At 35.5% G+C, this 26,171-nt stretch overlaps 1 protein-coding gene across 1 annotated transcript; it reads right to left on the reverse strand.

The window, feature by feature from the left end:
• Positions 1–13,953: 13,953 nt before the first annotated feature.
• Positions 13,954–19,410, reverse strand: LOC113772046 (putative calcium-transporting ATPase 13, plasma membrane-type). The gene is made up of 2 exons (XM_027316584.1): positions 19,290–19,410; positions 13,954–17,114 (listed from the first exon to the last, which is right to left on the reverse strand). Exon 2 carries the CDS (start codon positions 17,106–17,108, stop codon positions 14,010–14,012), a length of 3,099 nt encoding a protein of 1,032 aa, XP_027172385.1. The 5' UTR covers positions 17,109–17,114; positions 19,290–19,410; the 3' UTR covers positions 13,954–14,009.
• Between the last annotated feature and the right edge of the window lie 6,761 nt (positions 19,411–26,171).

Raw genomic sequence — 26,171 nt, forward strand, 5'->3', positions numbered from 1 at the left:
CTTTGTTATAAGTAACTAGTTATTCATCCGTGCATTTGCATGGGCACTTTTTATGCTCTAAAATTTTTATTTTTTGAATGAAAATTGATATAAAATAACTAAAAATACTATTTTATAAAATTTTTATACACAAATTGTAAAACAAGAATTTAAATTAAATAGACAAAAAATAGTTAATAACAACTTAAAAATTAGTTTCAATCAAATCTTACCTCATGAAACAGTTATGTTTACTCTAATTAATGGTGGTATGTCAACATATGAGTAAAGAGATATATTAGGAAATAAATGCACTTAATATTTAATTCTTTCACGACTAAAAAGAATTTTAAAAAGAAAACTAATAGATAATGAACTTATTATTTGATCAAATTATTAAAAACTACCAAAAAATTAATTTGGGATAACTTTTACAATCCCGTGTTTATATGGATATCATTTTGGCCTAAATTAAATTCCAATGAAAAGAGAGGATAAAAATTAATAGAAGTGAATATTTAAACAATTTAAGTGGATTTTTATGAGTAAAATGTTAAAGTTGGGGAATATAAATTCGTTGAAAAATGAACATTTTCAAAACTTTAGAATTACAAATAAATATTCAAGCAAATAATAGAAATATAGTTAATGTAATTGAAGAAAATTTTAAAAAAATAATGATGATTGATTAAAAAAAGAAAAGCATATTCAATGTAAACATATATAAGGTAGGGAATTAATAGTTTTAAATTTTCTATAAATAAAAAGTATTAGAATGATAAAAAAAATGAAAGTTCATCCAAATTTTAATAATGATAATACATTATCAATTCAATAATAGGAATAAAGAATGTGATTATAGAGAATTAAAAAAGGAAAGCTATTAACAAAAAATAAATGAGGCATAAATTATGCAAATGTATATAAAGTAGGTAATTAATTGATTTTTTGAAATTTATTATAAATAAAAAAATAATAAAGGACTATAATTAGTTGTTACAAAAAAAGAATAAAATCCACCAAGATATATAAGCAATTTGATAGGTTGCAATTTTATCATTTATTTTATTATTAATTTCCTCCATTACCTAACCTAATGTGGATTAATTGCTAGATTCTACTCACTTTTGATATTTTGCATTTATTTCTGGGATAAGAACGAAAATATGATAACAAGTGCCAATTTAACAAGAAAAGAGCCCAAATAACAGAGCTTATCCCAGGGGCATTATTGGCAAAGGAAGACTTTTGCCCATTTTGGTAATTTCAAAAGAAGAAAGCAGGGCAGGGGCCTCTATTTTACTGGGGGGCTGGAGCGCCGCACGGGGGCTTCTACTTCTTCTCCCTCTCGGGAGAGAGCCGCCGCACAGCACGGAGAGAGCTTTAGACTTTTCTTCATTCTTTTAGTCCTAAGTAGTAGATTTTATCTTCTTGGTACGTAGGACTACTTAGCTTAGTTTCCTTTGACTTTTCTTCTTCATATGTTAGTGGGGCTCTTGGTAGTTTGTTCCCTCACATGTCAGAGCCTTTTGAAGAATTGAATCGTACACTGTAGTTTCTCGTTTTTCTTTCATTCATTCGGCCGAATTGAATTCGCACAAGCAAGGACAATGGCCGCAGTTGTCATTTCGATTTTGTGTGGATTTTGTTCATCAATTATGAACTAATTTCCTCACTCTAGTCAAGGGACAACGGATGCTTTGAGTCGCCTAAAATTGTGAGATCGATTTAATTTTATCTTTTCTTTTTATTTATTGGTATTCGCATATTCCCTGGTTACAGTACTTATGATTGTTTAATTGATTGATTGTCTTGGATCCGGATAATTAGTTGATTTGATAATCTATTGTCAATTGAGACGTTAAATCCGTAATTGTTTAATTGCCTCAAAATAGTGATAACTGGCATGATTGGGTTTATGTCAGGGGAATACGCGGGCTAATCTAAAATAACCCTGGTAGTGCGTTACTTGGTTAGAATAGAGCTCCTCTAATACGTAAGGCAATTGGGGAATTAAATCTTATGGGCGTACCTAAGATTATTTCTCAATTAGAGCAGTGATTAACGGGCGTATCTTAATCATCGACACAGTAAGGAGGGGTTGACTGTCATCACTTGTTTGGCAGTTATAACCTATTTATTAGTAAATAATTGGGATTGCCTTTGCTTCAATGATCAATTAGGTGCACCATTGCTGAAGTTATTTCTTGGCTAGAACTTTAGTTATCATTCATTTGTGTTTAGTAAATTATTATTTAATTTTTAGTAGTTCCTTGGATTTTATTTGCATTTATTTGATTGTTACTCTCTACACAAAAACACCCCCTAGTCACCGTGAATTTGAAAAGAAACAGTTACACCCAGTCCCTGTGGATTTGACCATACTTACCACTATTTACAGAAATTACTTTTAGTTTGTGCAGGTTTTATTATTGCACAGGCTGACAACCTGTCAATTTTTGGCGCCGTTGCCGGGGACTGGTGCCTGATTAATTTGTTTCTTTTTGAGTTCATCTTGTTTTTATTTTTTTTATTTATTTTGCTCTTATTTTTTTTATATAGTTTATGGCTTTTAACACTCCGTATTTTGGTGATAGACTGGATTTTGTTTCCAGAGAAGGCAATGAGGCTTGTTTTTTTTTCTGAGTTTGCATATTCAAAGGCACTTGACGGGATTTTTACTATCAATGCAAGTTTAATTCCGAATTTACACCCGTTGGACTGCAAGTATACAGGTCGCAATTGTAGTACAAGATGTGTATCGGGTCGATCCCACGAGGAGCAATTAAAACAATTATTAGATACTAATTTACTCTATTATTTAGACTTACAATTAATTTCAGCAGAAACTTCAGAATTTAATTCAACTACAAAAATTCTTAAATAGATAAATGCAATTTCACAATAGAAGTAGAATTCACTAAATATTAAGATCTAGGGATGTAGATTCCACATATAACACAAAAGATCTAAAACGAATGAATTTAACACTTGTTACTGCTCTTGTTTAACCAAGGATTCATTTCCAACAATACCAAAATCACATTTTCATGATAATAATGGGTTAAAACAGATTAGTTTTTCCTAATCTCTTGGAAAATACTAAATCTGTTTTGTGCATACCTGAAATATAGATTTTATCCACTTGAATGTATTTCTATTCTCATGAATATACTACTCAAGCTCTACTTATGTCATTCCATTATTTTTACCATTTCTCAATGAGTAAAAACAACTATAAACCTGCTATTGGTGATCAAGCAACAACAAGTAATCCAACATACACAAGTAGATAAGTTAATACAAGACATAACAAGCATAAATCACAATCACTTCATATCATTTGGCCATAAGCTTCATCTACTCCCTAGATAAAGGAAATTAGCTACTCATGAATGATTTAACAATCAAACTCACAAGTTTATTAATGCAAAAACATCATGAAGTACAAGTATAAGAAAGGTAAAAGAAAGCTTAGCCAATTGAAGGTAAAGCTCTCCAATTCCTGCTATGTTCTTGTACAAGATGGTTACCAGTGAAAAACCAAATGCTTCTCTAAGAACTCTTAACTAGAGAGAAACTTGTTGCAAGAAGGAAAACTAGCTACGTATGGTGATGCCAGGCTTTTCCCCTGTGTTTCTGCATAAAAGGTGGTAGAAATTCCATTCCTCTCACTTCATAATTTCCTCCACTCAGATTTTGTAAAAAGAAGTCAAAGATATGATGTTTCCTTTTATCCACACTCATTTGGTCTTCTCTTTTATTGCAGAAGCATGTGCACCGAATTCCCTTGCATCTTATAGCTGGAAAGTGGTATGAACACAAGAGAATTGACTGAGTCAAATTGCAGAATTTCGGCTATAAAACGCGCCTACACAAAACGCGGCATAACTCGCGTTTTGTCTACTCGCGTTTTCACTCTGGCCTTATTTCAACTGCAATTTTCTCCATGATGCAGGCCGAACTAGCTTTTGTGCAAAACACAAAAGTTGTAGCCCTTTGAGTTAGCTTTCCAATGCTTCAAGAATCATCCAAATCGGAGCTTTGTATCCTGAGATATGATCGAAATACTGTCACCTGTTCAAACCTCTGTTTTAACTTCCGACCACAGAATGCAGCTTCTGTATTCCAACGTTTTGCCCATGAAGATGGCAGAAATGGATTTCGATGTCTTCATACGAATTGTAGGTCTCTTTCTTAGCTTTAAAATGGTATAAAGATCACCTCAATCCGATAAGTGTAACTCCAGATATGGTCAAAATACTGAAGAGTGTCAAAACTGACTTGTATTGCATTTCCTCACTTGAACGTTTTTCACTTCATTCTTCTTGTTGCCACTTGAATTTATCACCAAATCTCTATTTTTTTACCTCATTTGACATCCTTTGGTGATTGAATCATCATTCCTGCATAAAAATGAAGTTTTTACCATTAAAATCAATAGAAATGCAATATTATCCACTTTTACCAAAAATATATAATTTTACCAAAAACCTCTTTATTTTAATTATAAAACTAAATAATCAACTCAAAATTAACTAATAAAATGCACTTAAAAATACGTAAAATAAACTCTTATCAGCACTAAACTCTCTTAGAAAAAGAATGGCTGCTGCAACCTGTGAAATTTGTTATGCCAGGGATCATTCAACCGGTATGTGCCCCGAATATGAAGACTACCTCAGTGACTATCTCAAAAAAAAATTTGGAGATTCTTCACCTCGATCTCAAACGTGGTATGACCCTTATTCAAACCGGTATGATCAAGGATGGTGGGATAACTCTAACGTTAATTATGAAAAGGGGCCAATGAGTTTTCAACAGCAAGAGTTTCAACAACTATCATCTATGTCAGGTATGTCTCTTCAGGAATTGATTGAATTATTTGCTACTAATACATATCGATTTCATCAGGAGACACAAGCGAGCCTTCGCGACCTGGCGGATCAAATGAAACAATTGACATTCAGAATAGAGCGATTAGCTTCTCACCTTGAAGAATTGCCCTCACAAACCAATATCAACCTTGAAGAAGGTGAGAGTGCAGTTATCCGGCCAAATGACATGGAACTGCAAGAGTTTCAAGGAAACAGATCTAAAGATGCAGTTGAAAAGGAAAGTGAAGTGCAAGAAATGAGACCCCAATATCAATTCGTCCAAGTGAATAAATCCAGTGTACAATCTCCAAATGCGGTGACATCTCCTCCATTCATTCATCAATATTCTCCTGACTCTTATTCTTCAATTCCTGTTAATGAAATTGACTTTATTATACCAGAAAATTTTGAATTTCATGACAGGAATAAATTAAGAGTGGCAATATCAAGATATTTTGAACCAATAAATGCAAGTGATGGATGAGTGAGTGGAGAATGCAAATTATCGTTGACTTGTTTGGCGCCATTTACTAGTCCATGGAAGCCCGTAGCTCGTATGCCCAAAGATTACTCTATTTACGAGGGCTATCAGGACTATATAGAGGATGAAACATTAAGACGAGCCACAAGATTTTATCCTCCATGAACAAAACGTGATAATGTCTAGTCAAAGACATTAAATAAAGGCACTCATTGGGAGGCAACCCAATTGTTTCTTTTAATTGTTTGTTTTGATTTCGTGTGATAGTTTAAATATGTTTTCCTTGAATTTGACTGATTTTGGGTTTCAATTTTCGTTTTTGATGATTTGTAGGTGTCCTTCTGTCATGACGCGGGCACGTCATGACATATGGAGAGCTCACGGTCAGAATCGTCAGAAAGGATTCTTGTCCTCATGACGTGCCCGCGTCAAGTCACCCGGAGAGCTCCAGATTCCGTGCCTTCATGACGTGCCCACGTCACGTTAGCGGGAAAGGTAAGTATTCCAAAAATTCAAGAATGGTTATTGATTTTCGGTTAATCTCTAATTTTTGAATTTCGAAAATAAAATTTGCAAAAAAAAAAAAAAACAAAAAATTAAAACAAAAAAAAACAAAAACAAAAAAGAAGAAAAAATTTTCAACCATAGGTAGGTTTCTCAATTTCAAAAAAAAAAAAAAAATTTTTTTCCTTGTTTCACCGTAGCTTAGATTTTTTAGATACGAATTTTAAAAAAAAAAATACATTTTTTTTCTTTTTCTTTCTTTCTTTCTTCTTCTTCCTTCTTTCTTTCCTCTCCCCTGTTCTCCTCTGGGTCGACCGAGACTCCCTCGCGCGCCTCCCTCTCTCCACCATAGCTCTATCGACACCCCCTCGCGCGACCAGCGTCGCGCCGCAAGCCACTCCACCTCGACGCGCGACACCGCCGACCCTCGTTTCAACCGCAACCCCTCCCATCTCTCTCTCTCTCCTCGCGGCCCTCACTCTGCCCACAGCTCCACCGTGAGCTACCGCCGCCACCTCCACCCGAGCTCTACCTCGCGCACAACCCAGCTGCTCTGCGCACGAAGCTCCACCACCGCATGCCAGATTGCGCCACCACCAGCTCGATCTCACCGCAGCAACGCCGCCCATCTCCCTCGCGCCGCCATCACAGCTCACCCGCCTCTCCACCGCAGCCGCTGCTGAAGTTCCCTCCGCTGTCTGCGCGCGCCACTCTAGCTCGCTGGTCCCTCTCTGCTCGCATAGCCAGCTCCGTCGCAGCTCCATCGCGAGCCAACGCCGCCACCGAAGCACTTGGACGCTGCCAACAGCCCCAGCCAACCTCACACGCTACTCTCTTCGATGGAGGTATTTGGAATTTATTCCCCAATTTCTTAATATTCATTGGTGCTGTCTGGTTTCTCAATAATTGGTATTGTTGGCCGTTGGGGGTTATTTCTTCAATTGTGTGGTAAACCAGTGGTACTGGTTGTGATATTTGACCCAGATCTCGTTCATTCCTAGTTTGCCATACTCTTGAGAATATTTGTTGAACTTTTTGGGTACATTTGTCGAGTTTTTGGGTGGGCTGGATTTGTGAATTGTCATTTGCTAATTGGGAGGCAGCTTTGCTTGTGTTTTGATTGTTACGATTCTCAAGTGTTGGCAGTGTTAGTTGTTATTTTGGTTTACCGGTGATTTGGTATTGGTCGTGTGCGATTCCTCTTCCATTATTTGCTACACCAGTGGTACTGGTGGAGTAACTGAAATTGAAATTTGGTACCTCCTCTCCTTAACACCCGCTTGCTTATTTGGAACGTATGTTGCTGGGATTGATGATTGGAATCAATTGAACTCTCTGTTGGGACTTTGAGTTGATTAATCCTGTTTTTTTGTTTGTTGAATTGGGAGCCTGTGCTGCTTGATTTGCTTGGTGAGGGTGGTAGAATTTCGTTTAATTGTTGGGGACATCCTGGTGATTGGTTAATATTGCTATTTTTGGGACCATTGTTTGTGACCTCAGTGGCCAGGGTTCCCAACTGGTGGATTAGTACATACTTGGGACTATTGCTTTACTACTGCTTTGATCTGCTATAGCATTTGTTGAAATTTCTGGGGATATTTGTTGAAATTTTAGTTGGACCGAGTTTACTTTTGACTGTAAGTTGGAGTTTTCATTACTTTGGGTCAGCCGTTAGAATTGTTTCATCAACTCTATGGGTGTTTTGACTCCACTAGATTAATTCTACTCTATTGGCTAACTGATTGGAAGCTGGAAGTTTGAGATTCAGTTGTTAATGTCAGAGTTTTCCAATACTATTGCTTGATTTGTTCACTTCTTGGGGCTCCTGCTACGGGTCAGTGCTGGGGGCCTTTGTTCAACTTTTGGGTGGAATTGTTGAGTTTTTGGGTGAGCTGAAATACTGTGATTGCTTGTTGAATTGGGGAGTTTCTATGACACTTGCTTGGCTTATTCATGTTGAGTGTATTTAATTGAAGTTTCTACTGTGATTTCGGTTGAGTTATCTCTGAATTGCCTGTTGACTTGGGAAACCTGTGCCACTTGCTTTGCTTGTCAAGGTTGGGTACATCCAATTGAATTGTTGGGCTGCATTAATTCTGCATTTGAGTAAATTAGGACCACTACTGATTATTGATTGCAATCGCTGCTTTGTTGGGACATTTGTATAGACCTTGGGTGCCTCACATGTACATTTTGTTGATTGGGTTTGCCATTTAAGTTGCTTCATTATCTGTGGGGTGCACCAATGGTACTGGTTGGGGTATTTTGACTAGATTTGGTAATTCTATCTGATTGGCTGTCTAATTGACAGCCAAGAACTTGTGACTGAATTGTTATTGTCAAATACCTAAACTCTCAATGTTGAAATTGCTGATCCTGAGTTAAGGCATTAACTGTCCAACTGGAGCTATTTGTTGAGATTTTGGGTGGATAGAGTTTTGCATTTGCTGGTTGAATTGAGTATGATGTCTCAGAACTTGGGCGCGTACTTCCACCACATTGGTTTCCTCCACCGTCCCCGCCTACCTCGTGGCCACTCAAAGAGGGAAGTTTCGTTGTCCTCTTCGCTTTAATTGCTTTAATCCCTCCATTGAGGACAATGTAGGATCTAGGTGTGGGGGGGACAGCTATACTAGTTCTTTATTTTTAGTTTGTTATTCGTTTGTTATTTGCCTCTTTCGTTCATTTTTTTTTCTTTTTAGTGATTGGTTCACATGTGCATGCCAAGGTTTGATGTTGATTGTTTGCCCCTATTTCTACTTTTGCCAAGTTTTAATAATAAAAATGTATCGAGTTAATGTGGTTGAATCTAAGAGCATTCCTTTGGTGAATATCAGTGATTATGTAACTCTTCTAATTTTTGGTTAACTTCTCTAGGCATAGGGAATGATTGTTGACATTTTCATGTGAATTGGTCCAATGATTAATTTTAGTTCTCCATATTTGAAAAATGAGGCTAGCTGATGCAAATTTTCTTTTGATTTTTGTGTTATTTTGAGTTTCTGATATTATTTAGCTGTGAATAAGAGTTGACTGTACTCCGCTAGTCGTTACTATCGAGTAACCGGGGATCTTCACTAGAAGTGTCGATTCTCGCATCAAAAAGTAGTAATTGCTATAAGTACGTGGTTGTGTGGCGATAAGAGCTAAGTAACCGGGCTCCTTCATCTAAAAATATTGGAGCTCGCGTCAAAAGGTTCCAATGGCTAGCGACTAAGTCTTTTGTTACTATTGAGAAGAGTAAAAAAAAAAAAAAAAGAGAGAAGAAAAAAATCAAAAAAACATAAAAGTAGAAAAATGTGATAAAAAAAAGTGAAAGTTGTGTTAGTGTATAATAAAAGTCAGCTTGCCGATTTATGGATTTAATGTTGAGATTTTGGTTAATAGTTGGACCATTTGCTAATAAATGTTGTGTGTCATTCCTTTTTCTTAAATTAGTTAACCTGAAATTAGAGGAGTTTGTGGTTTAGAAGCAAACCGGAGTGCTGTTTCTTGGACTTGACCATTGATGCTTGAATATTATTTTTCTTAGTATCTTGGCAATTTGGTAGATAGAGCAGTAGCCACTATCAAATATTGGTGATTGTTTGTTGTTCTCATGCTTGAGGGCAAGCATGGTTTAGGTGTGGGGAAAATTGATAGGTTGCAATTTTGTCATTTATTTTATTATTAATTCCCTCTATTACCTAATCTAATGTGGATTAATTGCTAGATTCTACTCACTTTTGATATTTTGCATTTATTTCAGGGAGTAGAACGAAAATATGATAACAAGTGCCAATTTAACAAGAAAAGAGCCCAAATAACAGAGCTTATCCCAGGGGCATTATTGGCAAAGGAAGACTTTTGCCCATTTTGGTAATTTCAAAAGAAGAAAGCAGGGCAGGGGCCTCTATTTTACTGGGGGGCTGGAGCGCCGCACGGGGGCTTCTACTTCTTCTCCCTCTCGGGAGAGAGCCGCCGCACAGCACGGAGAGAGCTTTAGACTTTTCTTCATTCTTTTAGTCCTAAGCAGTAGATTTTATCTTCTTGGTACGTAGGACTACTTAGCTTAGTTTCCTTTGACTTTTCTTCTTCATATGTTAGTGGGGCTCTTGGTAGTTTGTTCCCTCACATGTCAGAGCCTTTTGAAGAATTGAATCGTACACTGTAGTTTCTCGTTTTTCTTTCATTCATTCGGCCGAATTGAATTCGCACAAGCAAGGACAATGGCCGCAGTTGTCATTTCGATTTTGTGTGGATTTTGTTCATCAATTATGAACTAATTTCCTCACTCTAGTCAAGGGACAACGGATGCTTTGAGTCGCCTAAAATTGTGAGATCGATTTAATTTTATCTTTTCTTTTTATTTATTGGTATTCGCATATTCCCTGGTTACAGTACTTATGATTGTTTAATTGATTGATTGTCTTGGATCCGGATAATTAGTTGATTTGATAATCTATTGTCAATTGGGACGTTAAATCCGTAATTGTTTAATTGCCTCAAAATAGTGATAACTGGCATGATTGGGTTTGTGTCAGGGAAATACGCGGGCTAGTCTAAAATAACCCTGGTAGTGCGTTACTTGGTTAGAATAGGGCTCCTCTAATACGTAAGGCAATTGGGGAATTAAATCTTATGGGCGTATCTAAGATTATTTCTCAATTAGAGCAGTGATTAACGGGCGTACCTTAATCATCGACACAGTAAGGAGGGGTTGACTGTCATCGCTTGTTTGGCAGTTATAACCCATTTATTAGTAAATAATTGGGATTGTCTTTGCTTCAATGATCAATTAGGTGCACCATTGCCGAAGTTATTTCTTGGCTAGAACTTTAGTTATCATTCATTTGTGTTTAGTAAATTATTATTTAATTTTTAGTAGTTCCTTGGATTTTATTTGCATTTATTTGATTGTCACTCTCTACACAAAAACACCCCCTAGTCACCGTGAATTTGAAAAGAAGCAGTTACACCCAATCCCTGTGGATTCGACCCTGCTTACCACTATCTACAGAAATTACTTTTAGTTTGAGCAGGTTTTATTATTGCACAGGCTGACAACCTGTCACAATTACAGTATTTGTCTACATGGTGAAAAGATAAAACTTCCATTTGGCAAAAAACCAGAAAAGCTAAAGTTTTTTTTTAGTATAGCCAACTTAGTAACCTGCAAAGAGGAAAAACTATCTAACTAAGTGAGCATTAATATTGCATATTTTATCTAAGTTTTAGCAATGGTAATAAATAATCAAGCCAGTAACAGGAATAGAAAACGTGATTGAAGAGGGTTAAAAGGAAACAAAAAAAAATAAAGAAGATACAATTAAGGGTTATTATCACTTTACCCCTTTAAACTATATTACTACAATCAATTTACTCTCTAACGTTATCTTTTAGTCACTTCACCCCTATAGGTAATTCAATTCAGCACATTATCTTTTAATTACTTCACCCCATAGGACGAAATTGATAGTGACACCAAATGTTAAGTAGCTAAAGTAATAATAACCCTACAATTAATATAAACTTAGATGAGGTAGGTCATTAGTAGATTGAATGAAATTGACTATAAATAAGGAACTGAAAAAGAACTATAATTAATTGTTGCCAAAAAATAAAAGAATAAAATCCACAAATATATAAATACACGTACTTGTTTTTACAATTTAATTTGTCATGTGGCATGAAGACAAAATGTCCACTTGACAGAATATGAGAATAGACAACTCAACAACCTATCAAAATCGAAACTGAACATCATTTTATATAGGGTTAAATACCAAAAACCCCCTGTGGTTTGACTAATGTTCACTTTACCTCCCTATGGTTTGGAAACCTACAATTTAACTCCTTGTCGTTTCAACTAAAATGAAAGTCTAACAGAAAACATCTACAATAACGGTATTTCTGTCAGACTTTCACTTTAGGTGAAATGACAGGGAGTTAAATTGTAGGTTTCCAAACCATAGGGAGGTAAAGCGTACATTTGGCAAACCACAGGGGGGTTTTTGGTATTTTACCCATTCTCAAATACACGAAACATTCTTCCAAGGGTTTGACTTATAGAGGGGCAATTTTGATATTTTCCTTTCAGACGTTAGTTTAGATGTTTTCCGTCAGACTTTTACTTTAGTTGAAATGACGGGGAGTCAAATTATAGGTTTTCAAACCATATGGAGGTAAAGTGAACATTAGTCACACCACAGGGGGGTTTTTGATATTTAACCCTTTTATATATATGATTGTAACCTTGACACATGTTTACTCGATTATCTATGTGTCCTTAGAAATCTAAACTAAATATCATATTTATTTAGAATGTAGGATTTGGGTATTTCCAAACTACTAATGACTACAAGATTATCAAAATCCTCCACATCTATGATTATGATTATTGGTTTCCTTGTAAATGGAGAGTCGAAATTTACAATCTCAATACTGATTTTCGGAGAGAATTGGACATCATCATCCCGCGCATCATGCTATGGGAATGTAACCGCCTTATGGAACGGATCCTTGTATTGGCGTGCCTCCTAAGCAGAATGTCATGAGTAGATCCTTTCTCTTGACATCAGCACTCAGGTACTTAGAAATTAAGTATCCTGATATAGATGTAGATATCAGTGGCACACGACAAACGCTTGTTCTCTTGGACTAGTCACTTGCCTTGATAATATTCCAACTGCCAGAAGAATACCTTGGTGGCCATGGAATAGACAATTCAGGCCAAATTATTCATGTATGGTTGATGATGGACAATGAAGCGGAAAAATCTTGGATTAAGAGATATTCAATAGGGCCTTTTTCAGGTATATACCGTGTAATTTGTTCTTGGGACAATGATAAACTCCTTGTTGAAACCAGCAATGGACAGTTGGCCTCATGCACTCTCTTGGATAATGAATGAGGAGGTGAGATTAAAAAGCACAATGTTTATGGTCTTCTGAATTCGCTACATGCCTTAAATTATGTTGATAGTTTGGTATCTCTTTCTGGAAGGACTGATCAACGATTGAACTGATCAGGCGAGGAGGAAACGTTCAGGTTCATATCGTTTTAGATCTGCAGAATGAAGGGCAGTTGTATTGATTAACTCTGTCGGTCTCATCTCCGTATTTTGTTTCCTCATATGTTTATCTTTGTGTCTTCTTTCTTCAGTTAAAAGACTTTGTTAACAAACCAACAACCAGCCGATTGATATCATTTTGGCACTTATCCACCCTTTTCCACTTTATCAGATTAGGTGGCAACCTTTGTATTTCTTTTCCACATTTCTATTGAATTTTGCAATCTTAGCATAAATTACCAGAAATTGGTGGGGGAATCAATTTAATATTTATCTTGTAGTAATATTTTTGCTGCCAACGGTTTCAAAGGACAGAAGGAACACAAGTATTACTAAGTCTAGTAATAATGTGAAAGCCATTCTTGTAATGAATCCAGCAGCCATGAAGCCACAGGTGAAATGAATGCATGCCAAAATGATGCCATTTTACTATGAATTCAGGCCTAGTATGAACCTTTATAATTTTGTTTAACAAATTTTTGAAAAATCTGCACAAAAAATCAAGAATCCTGTTCCATTATCCAGGATTAAGTTATTTATTTTATGGTGCATATTTTCTTACCTTAATTAGGTGATGGTTTGAAGTCTCTTCCCAGCTAAATTGACTAATTGGAAATAAGCTTTGCCTTGTACTTTTTTTTCTCAACCTTATCTTATCCAACAGAGAATAATATTCATAAAAATCTTACCACAAGAAGCCACTTGTTTTGCATCAACCATTTCATTTTCCTACGTTCCAACAAGTTGATTAGCTGATATTTTACCACAATAATGTATCTTTTACCTAATGTAAGTAACTCATTATTTCCGTATATTTCTTTCATTTTCATTTTTAAACTTGCAAGAAGGAGAAACTTTTGGAAAATGATTCTTGTACGAAGGGGCAGTTACATAAATAAACCAGCAAGTCACCATAAGTTTCTGTGATAGTTTTAACAGAAGTGAAAACAAATTTCTTGTGCCATTGATAATGTAAATATTGACCTTAACAAGAATGAACTTCAAAAGTACATTACTTCAAACACACCAAGAAATATTTTTGTTTAAAAAAGAAAAGAAAAGAAAAAGAACCAATAAGAAATTTTTTGATGGAAAGTTGAGCAAACTGCTGATCATACTACATTCCTTTCAAGTTCTTCCACATGAGATAACTGAACACTGGTCTCTCTGGAACAGGTATGCACTTAACAATCCAGCCAATTGGCCAAGAGGCAGCTGCAATTCCTATGCAAGCTCCCCATTGCCCCCAATTCAATCTCTCTGTATTAGCAAACCTCTGCAGAAATTCCACCATCACCACTTGAAGAATAATTGTAACCCCAATAATTCCCAAGAACAACTTGTTCCTATGTATCCCCTCAAACACATTCTTCCTCTCAAGCTTCCTTGCATTGAACTCGTTGAACACTTGGCAAAGAACAAAAGTGTTGAAGATCAAGGTATTGTTTACCTTTTTGCTTACACCAAAGATTGATTCACCTCTGAACTGTAATGTCAGAAGAACTGCAATCTGATACAAGGCTTGAGAGACTAAGTTCCTCCACATGATGTTGGTGATGAGGGGCTCGGTACGCCCAACTGGAGGCTTGTGCATGAGATCCTTCGTTGGCCTTTCTGTTGCTAGAGCTAAGGCGCCAAGAGTATCCATGATGAGATTTACCCACAAGAGTTGAACTGCTGTTAATGATACTTCTCCGGCTGAAAATGCTGCCACAAAGTTGATCACCAGAGCTGCCACATTCACTGTCAGCTGGAACTGAATAAATTTCTGGATGTTGTTGTATACACATCTTCCCCATGTAAGAACTGTGGCAACAGAAGCAAAATTGTCATCCAGAATGACAATATCGGAACTCTCTTTAGCAACTTCAGTTCCCTGAATCCCCATAGAAAGTCCTATATCAGCCTCTTTCAATGCTGGTGCGTCATTTGTTCCATCTCCAGTCACTGCTACAACATGACCTTTAGCTTTTAAACAATTCACCATGAGATGCTTGTCAAAAGGAGATGATCTTGCCATTACAACAATTTTATCAACCTTTTCCATCCTTTCCTCATCTGTGTAGTTGCGAAATTCCACACCTTCCACCACCAATCCTTCGTTGGCCTCTTGATTAACCTTAAGTATCCCACATTCAGTGGCTATTGCCCTTGCAGTGAATACGTTGTCACCAGTGATCATTTTGATCTTCACACCAGCATATTGACAATATTCCACAGCTTTCTTCACACTGGAGCGACAGGGATCTTTCAGGCCTACAATACCCAAAAGGATCAAGTTCTTATCTTCTAATGATTGTTGTATTTCTCCAATGTCGTCACTAGTTTCTGATATTTGCTTGTAAGCAAATGCAATACATCTCAGACTGCTGGCACCCATGCACTGAATTATTTCTTCAAATTTCTTTCTCTCAAGATGATCTAGTAATTTCACTTCTCCTTCAGCATCATAGTAGTGCGAGCACATTGCTAGTATCATTTCAGCAGCTCCTTTCCAGTGGACATTAATCAAATTATCTGCAGTCCTCTTCATCAAGACGCCACTTCTCTTCTTATCTGAATTGAATGCTTCTACATGAAGAATTGAGCAATTCTGTTTTATTCTTTCCATATCCATATTTAATTCCATCACAGCCCAAGATAGAATTGCTTTCTCAGTAGGACTTCCTGAGAACTTGAGGCCCTCAGTTCGTGAACTAATTGACCCAAAAACACTTCCTGTGGTGTTCAGGCTCACTGCTTCGTGTAGCAATTTAAGAACATTGGTTGAGATGGAAATGTAGCTATCTTTGTCCATTGAATCTTTGCCCAGCCAAAACTCTGTAACTGTCATTCTATTTAAAGTAAGAGTACCTGTTTTGTCTGTACAGATGGTTGTAGCAGAGCCCATTGTTTCACAAGCAGAAAGCTTTCTCACCATTGCCTGATCAGCCATCATTCTCTTCATCGAATAAGCAAGTGTAAGTGTTACAGCCAGAGGCAAGCCTTCTGGAATTGCAACAACTACAATTGTTACTGCTGCAGCAATAATTTTCACAACAGCATTAATCACATCATCAGCCTTCGTTTTGCTGCCATTGAACTCTTTATTTCCATATGTATCCTTTGTATGACCTGTAAAGTAGCGAACCAAAAGCACCACAAGAACTAAAAAGGCAACTGCTAAGCCAACTTTACTGATTGCTGAAGTGAGCTTATTGAGGCGAGATTGAAGAGGGGTTTTCTCATTAAAATCGTGGCTAACAGAGCTCATCATTTGCCCCCAAGTTGTGTTCATTCCAACAGAAGTAACAAGCATTTGACCATATCCATCAGCTACTTTAGTGCCAGAAATCAAGAATGGATTCTGACTGTGATTTACTTCAAGATGATCACTTTCTCCAGTCATGCTTGATTCATCAATGCGTAAGGAATGCCCCTCCAAGAATAATCCATCAGCAGGTACCTGATCACCAGTCTTCAAGTAAACAACATCTCCTACAACAATTTCAAAGATTGAAATTTGCTGTCTCTTCCCATTTCTCACTACTTCAACTGGGATATTGCTGCTAATCTTGGAAAGCCTCTCAAATTGTCGATTCTGCCTAAAATTACTGATTGCTGAAACAGAAATAACAAGAAATACAGCAACAAAAATACTTCCACCATCATACCATCCTTCTTTTGGACCATTCTCTTTTATCCCAAAACCAAGAGACAATGCAGCACATGCCAAAAGAATGGAAATTGTAGGATCTTGAAAAGCTTCCCAAACAAAAGGGAAGAATCCCTTTTTGGGCGGTTTACGAAATGTATTGCTACCAAAAGCTTCAACTCTACGTGAAATATCTTCGTAATCATTAAAATTTAATCCATGCTGAATTTTTGTATTGAGAGAAGTAGCTATACCTAGAACACCACCTAATTCGTTAAGCTGATGAATGCTTTTCTCCTTGACAAGCTTTGTGAGGCTTGGCTGATAAGTATTGTAAAAGTTGGGGTAATCTTTGACATTGATTATCACATGGTCACAAAGGCTTGAAATCTTGGTTGTTTTCTTCGTTGCTCTTTGTGATGGAATAAGCAAAACTTTGCTATTTCGAGCGGCGAGAGCTTGTTCAAAGGCCCTTGAACAATATATGGTCACAAAAGCTGAGTGCCATCTCCTTCTGTTCAGTGCACTAAGTTGATTAACAAAGCTCTTGCAAAGTAAGTTTGCATCAATTATTGACGACATATTCTCCTAAAAGTTCAAAAGAGGAAAAAAAATGAGAAACATTAATGATATCATACAAACTCATTAAATTCCACACATGTCCGGCATTACAAGAAAAATACTTTGACTGAATGTGACAATGACAATTGTAGAATTAGCAATCTATCGTTTCTTCAGAAAATAAAATTAACATTAAAATCTCAAAAAGATGATATTAGACAACAGCAGCATTTCCAGCGGCAGCACCTCCCCCTGGTGAACCTCTAAATCCCAGGTTCGAGTCCCTGCGCTGCTGGATTCCTCCGCGCACTTACCGTGCTTGGGTCGGGTTGGGGCGCCAAGGCTCGGGCCGCAGGGGATTAGTCGGGCCCCGTAAGGATTGACCCGGACACCCCTGTGTCGACAAAAAAAAAAAAAAAAAAAGACAACAGCAGCATTTAATTTTAGACAGATTTGTTTTTTGCCTTAAGGATGTAGACACTATAGTAAGGTAAATTACACACAACCTCCCTATGGGTTCACCTATTGCTAACATGACTTTCTTAATGTTTTAAAATACCCACTTCATCATTTATGATTTCATGTAAAGTGAAAACTTGATAGAAAATAGACTCTATAATGTCATTACTTGAAATACTAGTAGTGCTTCTACTTAAATACTGAATTGCCCAACAACCATAGAGGGATTATAATACCCATTATGATACTTTTTTTTAATCAAACGGTAATTTTTACTCTATAGATAACTTTTTTTTTCTGGAAAAACCACATATAATGGCACAATGATGAGAGACAAGATTTGAACCTTTGACCTTCCACTCTATTAAAACTTAAAATCTTTGATGGTGGCCAATAATCCAAAGGCTGTTGGTTATATTATTGCTGTTTGATATAATGAAAAACCACAGATTGAGTATATATCTGCATCACAAAAGGATATGTTGCTATAATTATTATAGCAACAATTACATTTGACGTGCATATATTGTGAATGTGTTTCTTGAGTATGTAATGAAAATAAAGGCTAGATGTAACTAATAATAGTTTCTTCTGCTGTTGCGGTAATGTAGGCCAAATTGCTAATTCCTTGATTTTTCAACATCCCGCAACGGACCCATGATTTTAGGATAGGAAGGCGAATAGTCAAACATATAATAAAAAAAATGTTATACCAAACAAAGCATAATAATAAGATATTTTTAGTTGTAAAAGACAAAATACAAAAAAAAATATAAATATTAGACTCTCTAGTCATTTTATTTCTAATATGCCAGTTGTCGAATTAACATAATTTGCTTGAATTATTTCTTTTTCAATGTCACATGATCTATGTATGTGCAAGAACATCACCATTAAAAGTCTCAGTGGAATTGGCAATAATGGATACTTCATAATACGCCAAAAATTTATTACAACTTGCGTTTGTTTTTAATTAATAATCCTGCTCTTTTTTTTAATCCAGGTCAATCTTACATTTTGGAGTTAGTTTTCATAGTTTTTTTAATGGGTTCGGCTGACTCGTATTCCGGAGGCACTTGTTAAGATAGTTTCATGTGCTAACTTTTTTTGTAATAAGACCCGAACTTATCCGAAGAAGAATCTGAATACAGGAGGTCAATAAATGTGAGTGTGTGTATTCATGTGGTAAGTTAAGTGTCTTATTGAGTATCCTTACGTTAAGAAAATTCCTTTGTTAATTCAAGTCAAAACTTACATTAAGAGTTGCTTTGTTATAGACACTTGCATAGAGGCAAATTATTGTTTTCTTGATTAGTTGCTATTTAATAGCTATACTAGCTGCAGATGATTGTTTACTAACATTAATATTAATACCAATCACAAGAAAAGTTAACTAAAAATTGGCTAATCATAGGATACATTTAATAAAGAAAACTTGCAGGGGCTAAAGAATAATTTATTACAAAATTTGGGGACAAAGTAATATTATTTTACTTAAAAACAAATAGGCCCGGCAGAGATTTTAGAAAATTTTGGGGGGTGGCTGCCTTGCCCCCCCCCCCCCCCCCTTCGGTCTGTTTGTAGGCAATGATACATTACAGTTTCTTGAGGAAAAAGAGAAGAGAAAAACTCTAGCTTAGTTGAGTTAACCAAGGATTGCATACTATGTATATACTTAAAATTCAAAAGAAGGGGAAACAAAACATACTTGAGAAAAAAAGGTGAAGAAATGGGAAGACTCACAGTATATGACTGACTGAAAATGTCCAGTCCAGCCTCCACGCTCTCTTTTACGGTGCTTAATGTAAATGCCTTCCTAGCTAGTTCCTAGAGAAAAAGTTCCTCCTCCTGAGAAAAAAAGTGAAGAAGTGGGAACACTCAATCAGTTTATTGCGTGAAGTTGATGATCTGAAGAACAATTTGATGGTACAGCAATTCGGATTTTGGTCGCATTATATAAGGGATCCAAAAAGGACTTTGCTGCAACGACTTTGCTGGGGCGTGGGTCCGTTCTTTTGTAATTTCTACTGTGAATATTAATTACTTAAGATGGAGGAAAAGTAAAGATGCGGTTGGGAGTGTTCTTTCATGGTAGTTCATGCACTAATTCTCAGAAGGATAAGTATGTGTAAACAAAGAATTGGGAACACAAGATTGACTGCAATCCCGTTAAGTTTAACTTTCTTGATTATGATTATGAATAAGGTTGATCCTTAACTCCAAAAGTACTCTTGACTTGGCCCACTAGTCGTTCTACGAGCAAATAGTAGCTATATAAAGATTTAGAATCTTAACTTATTTATATTCTATATGTAACTTATTTACACCTTATTTCAACATATTTATACTTAAGAATAAACTTGTGCAAAATGAAACTTGTGAGGCTCATTCCCCATATATGGTAGAGAGTGAGTGAAGTTTCTTAAAAAAAGAGAGAGAATAATCCAAAAAAATGAAACTTATTAGTACCATTTTTTATGGGCATAAAGATTGGATAAGCTGCAAAAGAGAGAGCGTAATCGAATGTATTCTATCAGTTTGCAATCATATGGCATTATCTATGAAATAACTTTCTTGTTTATGTAATTTCTTGGACATTTCTTGATTAATAGAATCCGAAGGATTTAAGTGAGATAAGTCGAACAACTCAGCATACGCTTTTTTATTGGAATAATTTCAGAAACCTCCCTTGAGGTTTCTGACAATTTCACTATCCTTCCCTAAAGTTTTGGAAATATCACTTACCTGCCCTATAAGTTATTTGAAGTTCAATGCTTATCTCATCATCGATGGTCAAATGATTTACTATCCTTACAACTTAGGAAATATTACATATTTATATGGAAAGAAGCAATTGAGTTAATTGTACCACATTAACCATGATTTAGAATATAAAAATTTTGAAAATATTGAATATTAAATTTTATAACAATAATTTTCAACATTTTAAAATTCTTTTTTTTTTTTTGTAATTTTGTAGTTCTTGTAATTTCTATCTCCTAAAAAAGATTAAAATTCCTATTAAAATATATTATTTCTTAAATTTTTCATAAGAATAACAAGATGAATATGAAAATACACAAAAAAGAGGGTAAAGTATTAAAAATATGTTTACAATTAGATTTTATTAAGTTATGGATAAAATGTAACTACACATAATCTATTCTTTTCTTTTCTTTTCCAAAAATTAAGTTTAATTTTCTTGATTATAATTATGAGTAAAGTTGATCCTTAGCTCCAAAAGTACTTTGACTTGGTTCACTAGCCCTTCTATGCACAAGTAGTAGCCTTATAAAGATTTAGAATCTTAACTTATTTATATTCTATATACAACTTATTTACACATTATTTCAACATATTTATATATGTAGAAATAATTTTGTGCAAAATGAAACTTGTGAGGCCCATCCCCCGTCTATGTTAGAGAGCAAACGAAGTTTCTTAAAAAAAAAAAAAAAAGAGAAAGAATAATCCAAAAAAGCGAAACTTATTGGTACCATTTTTTATGAGCATAAAAGTTTGGATAATTAAGCTGCCAAAGAGAAAGAGGAATCGAATGTATTCTATCAAAGTAATTGAGAACATATGGTTTTGTTTGCAATCATATAGCATTATTTATGAAGTAACTTTCTTGTTTATGTAATTTATTGGACATTTCTTGATGGATAGAATCCTAGGAATTTAAGCGATATAAGTCGATTCAACTCAGCATAAACTTTTTTGGTTTAGGGAAAACAAGTCAAAGTAGAAGATTGCTTTTAAGGGAAAAAGATCATAGAAATAGTAACTTTTCTAAAGAGTTTAGAATAATATGTTATCCAGACCGAAAGCATAATGAATTAACTGTTTAATACAATATAACCAGTAAATTCTAATTTGTATATGGGAATGGATGAGCTATACTTCTAGCTTCGCTGCTAAGCATCATGGAAATTCAATTATTGAATCAATCTTTTTTAGGAAGTCTTTCGACTGCTAATAAATGCCAAACACCAGCTTTCTGGCAAGTCTGCTTCATTGCAAAAACAAATATTCCAACTTATTATTTGAACACACACTTATATTTGTTATTCCCTCTGCATTTACATTCTGAATTAATTTCATTCTTACCAAAAAAATAAACACCCGAAACTATCTTAATGAGTGCCCCGAGATGCTCATTAGCCAAGCCCTTTAAGGAAATAGAGGTTGAGGGCCTAAAAACAACATTAAATGGGATAAAATTTAACACTCCAATTAAGCGTAGGTGTTTTAAATTGTGCAAATATTGGAAAAACAGCTACTCTTTCTTAATAGATTAATTTTTATTGGATGAAGTGGTGCAATGACTTTATGAATAATTTCTCAGCTTTTAATACCTTAAAAGCATGTTAATCAATATTACTATTTGCTGTACCAATTTTTAAAACCCGAGACAAAAATGCAACTTTGGCTACCGAACTTGGAAACTTTTTCAGGTCACTTTTCTTTCTTTTTTTTTTGGTAGTAAGTTCTGTCGCAATCCCATCCTAGCCTTTTCTCTTCCATTGCATCGTCAGGGCTGAGCAAGCAGATGAGAAATTGCCAATATAATCCTACTTTTCCGGTTTCTTAATACCGACGTCAATGGATAGTTCAAATTCACATGTACCAATAGATGCGTGTTAATATGAATATACTCAAAAGTTGATTCCCACACAAATACACGAAAAATTGTTCTTAGGGAAAACAAATAAAAAATACATACAAGTAAAATTTAAATCTAAGACTTTAATTTCAATCAGTGGCGGATTTACACTGGGGACAGTGGAGCCCCTTAAATTCTTATGATACCTATAAAAATTTGATGTAATTTTAACTGTGCTCCCTGGAGTTTTGTGTATCTATTGGTTTATAGGCCCCCACTGTCCCCCTTAAATTTCTATAATGTCTATAAAAATTCGATGTAATTTCAAGTGTGTCCCCTGGAGTTATGTATCTATTGGTTTATATGCTTTTAAAGTTGTTTTTTATTTTACCTGTTGTTACAACTACCATAGAAAGGGTTTTTTCAATAATGAATATAGTGAAGAATCGGTTACAAAATAAAATGGAAGACACTTGGATGAATAATTATTTAGTTACTTATATTAAGAAAAATATATTTCGTGAAATTCAAAATGAAAAGGTTGTAAACCGTTATCAAAATATGAAAACTCGTCATGAGCAATTGTAAATGGTTTAGTTTGCTTTTGAAATCAAATTATTATTATTACATTAATAATTTTGAGTTTGTTTTTTGATATTTTTCGTGAAATGTATGCATCATTTGTACTTGTTGGTGAATATTTTTTCCTTAAAAAACTAAAAAAAGAGTAGGTAAAAAATTTTAGAATTGCTTTCGCCCCCACTGAAAATTTTTTCTGGCTCCGCCCCTGATTTCAATTGCTTTTATATGTGGATAAGTTGGGTTTTTAGTACAATGAGTTCATAGCTAACTTTTCTTTGAGCGTATATAGTTGTAGGATTTGACTAACGCATGCTTACAAGCATCTTTTCAATGTTAATTTTTCGAAAAAGTGAAATTAATTTTAAAAAACTTAAATGTAGGAATCTAATAAATGTGGTGTGTGTATTAATATGATAAGTTAGTCATAGATATACCAACGAGTGTAAAACTCCTGTTAGAAAAATTCATAATTATATCTATTACTTCCATTGCATTTAAATACTTAACCCATTTAGCTATGTGTGAATGAATACATGCAACTCAGAGTCAAGCACCAAGTCAACCCTGATTCAATAGTTGGTTTGACTGAAAGAACTTTTGGGTTACAATGCATAGGTCTCTTCCAAGAAAAATTTTCTAAGTATTTTTTTATTCCTGATTTGCGTTGGCGTTACTCCTCAGCTACTTCATGAAAAGGCTGAGATTCTTCCAAGAAAAATTTCTATGGATTTTGTAATAGTGAACTGTCTTCCATGGCCATGCATTTCATTTCAAATAAATTTTTTTAGTTGGTTGACCCATTGACTTGCGGTTGCTGAACCACTCAGCAATGTCATGGATCATAGTCATGAGAAAGTGAGATAACAAGGCATCTAATTCTATTCTACGAGCACAACTTCCATGGATTTGCACGATAAAATTCTAGTTGAGATAATCCAAAATGGATGAGACAGACCGCAGTCAATAAGTTATTTTTGCAAAATTGCAAGACTCAAGACTTATTGATTTGGACAGTTGCAAAGTCCGGAAAGAGGATTGGGATATCAAAGTTAGATAAGAGAAAATTGAGATGTTTTAGCAAATTTGAGAAAATTGCAAAGGTGTTGGAGTATCCAAGATGAAAGAAAATAAGAAGATGAACAAATTAGCAATTTGGCATTCGATATGTTGCACAAATACTCAACCAAAAAAAACAAGTAAATTATGACATTGAATTAAATTTCATAAAAGATTAGTGAGATTACACTATCTACTAGTAATCATTAAATAGCAATATCACAAAAGCCACCACATTATTCTTTTTTTTTTCAAAAAGAGAATCAATAGTAATTCTTTACTTATTTCTTGATGAGTCGAACTATGATCTCTCGATTACAATATTGTTCTTTTTTTTTTATTAAGGATCAATAGTGATTTCATTTACCCCTTTAATAATTCAAATTCGTGACCTCTAGGTTACAATATCATTCTAAAGAACTTTAATAAAAAAAAATAGATGACTAGACGTCTTAACAAAGAAATAAAGAAAGAAGACTCAGTTGTTGTTTGGTATTCTTATAAATTTTATTTTTTGGGACTAAAGTGTTGGTAACGTTTTCGTGAACTCCAAGGATTCAAGTCTAGCACTCATGATCAATTAATGCCGTGAAGACTTGTCGCGGAGACAACGTTGCTGACCGAAGATTAATACCTTCAGCATGACGACATGGTAATCCATCAGCATCATGACTTTTTAATTCTGAGCCTAACAAGGGGCTGCATAAGCCGAAAACAAGACTTTGCTTATCTACTTAGTTATATATGTTGAATCTGAACATTAGATAATTACTTCTTATGATAGTTCTCGCTCCTGGCATGTAAAAAGTCTGCCTCAGCAATGAGAATGAGTGCCGCTGAGACCAATAGACTGAGATTTCAGATCTAATTAAAGACAACCTGTTCTTCATATTCTAACACCAAGTATTTCTCTAAGATAGCAGCGATCTGCGCCTAACAAGTGCTGCATTTTGTATAAGTATTTCAATCACTTCTATACAAGAAAATCAACATTTTGTAGCTCTATAGGTGCTGTTAGATGTCCATCCCTAATAGCCTGCAAATCCCTGGAGTTGCCTGCCAAGTAATTTCTCGTGAAAGCAAACGTAATTCCTCCAACAAATCTCCACATGGGGTCTCTGGACTCCCCATTTTTATGCAAACAATTTGTGACCTTGCCTCGAATCCATGAAATATCGTCATCTACCATGTCAAGGAGGCCATATTCCTTAGCTTCTGTTGGGTCTGGTCCCGCCATGCTGTATAATTGATGCAAATGCTATGCGAGTGAAAAAAGATTTTGAGTCAAGGGATGAAAGATCATGATTTCATGCTAGTGTTACAGACAAATGGAGAGAATTCTTAGTTTATGATGAAAAAAAAAAAGGCATTCTACAACTGGGGCGGTTTCTGGGGGTTGTTCTACAAATGGGGTCTTCGCATTCCGCGAATGCGAGCTCAAGCTCACTGTTGACGCTCAGCCGACCGCGAAGACCCCATTTCAAAAAAAAAAAAAAAAAAAGTGAGTCCAAGAAGCAGAACGGCTGTCGAACAGCAGAACAAAGAAAACAGAGCTGGGTTCTGCACATCGAAGCATCCACAGACCGGAGCTGGCCACCATTTGTCCTATTTTGTCCTGCCCAAATGCCGGACGGCAGAAATAGGAGGAGCGGCGCCACCATCTCTGTTGTTCTGCTCCGCCGGCAGCCACGCCTCATTCTCTTTCGGCCTCGCTGAAGCAAGCCCTCCAGATTGCAGCCGGTTTTCAGAGCTTCTTCAACCACCAGATTGCCGACCCATTTGCGCCTTTGACCACCCACTGCCGCCCCATTGCCGACCCAACATTTGCCAGCATTGCCGTCCCATTGCGACTCTCAAACAGCATAAAGGTGAGCCTTTTCCATTTGCAATGCCTCACTTATAGCATTTTAAGTTTAACTAATACTTGAATACTTGAATCCAACGGCAAGTTCAGATTTGTTGTGAAATTTGGGTTTAAATTTGATGTGGGTTGTGCTTATTTTTGCAATTTTTGTGGTGGATTTGAGGATATACGTTATATTTTTCGAATTCTTGCAATTTTTCTGTTTCCAATTTGTTGTAGTTTATTTGCAGATTTGTGGGTTGTGCTTATAAATAGCCTAGTCTTTTCCAATGTTTTTGGAGTAAATGAGAATTTTATAAAAAATTATGTGAGTTTATTCACTTTCTCTCTCCAAGAGAGTCTTTCTTGAATACTTGAGATTCTCGAGAGTATTCGATCGAACTTATCAATTAAGTATCCACCTTGATTGTGGCATTCCTCTACCTTACAAATTTAGTTCATTAATTCGATTGGTTACGGGTTGAGATAATATCAATATTGTTCATGACTTCTAGGGTTAATTAGGATCAAGTTTTCC

This window comes from Coffea eugenioides, chromosome 5 (assembly GCF_003713205.1).
Source record: "Coffea eugenioides isolate CCC68of chromosome 5, Ceug_1.0, whole genome shotgun sequence".
Taxonomy (NCBI): domain Eukaryota; kingdom Viridiplantae; phylum Streptophyta; class Magnoliopsida; order Gentianales; family Rubiaceae; genus Coffea; species Coffea eugenioides.

Bases quoted from the DNA above. Each gene is read 5' to 3' on its own strand.
- LOC113772046 (XM_027316584.1), bottom strand. From the start codon at position 17,108: ATGTCGTCAATAATTGATGCAAACTTACTTTGCAAGAGCTTTGTTAAT.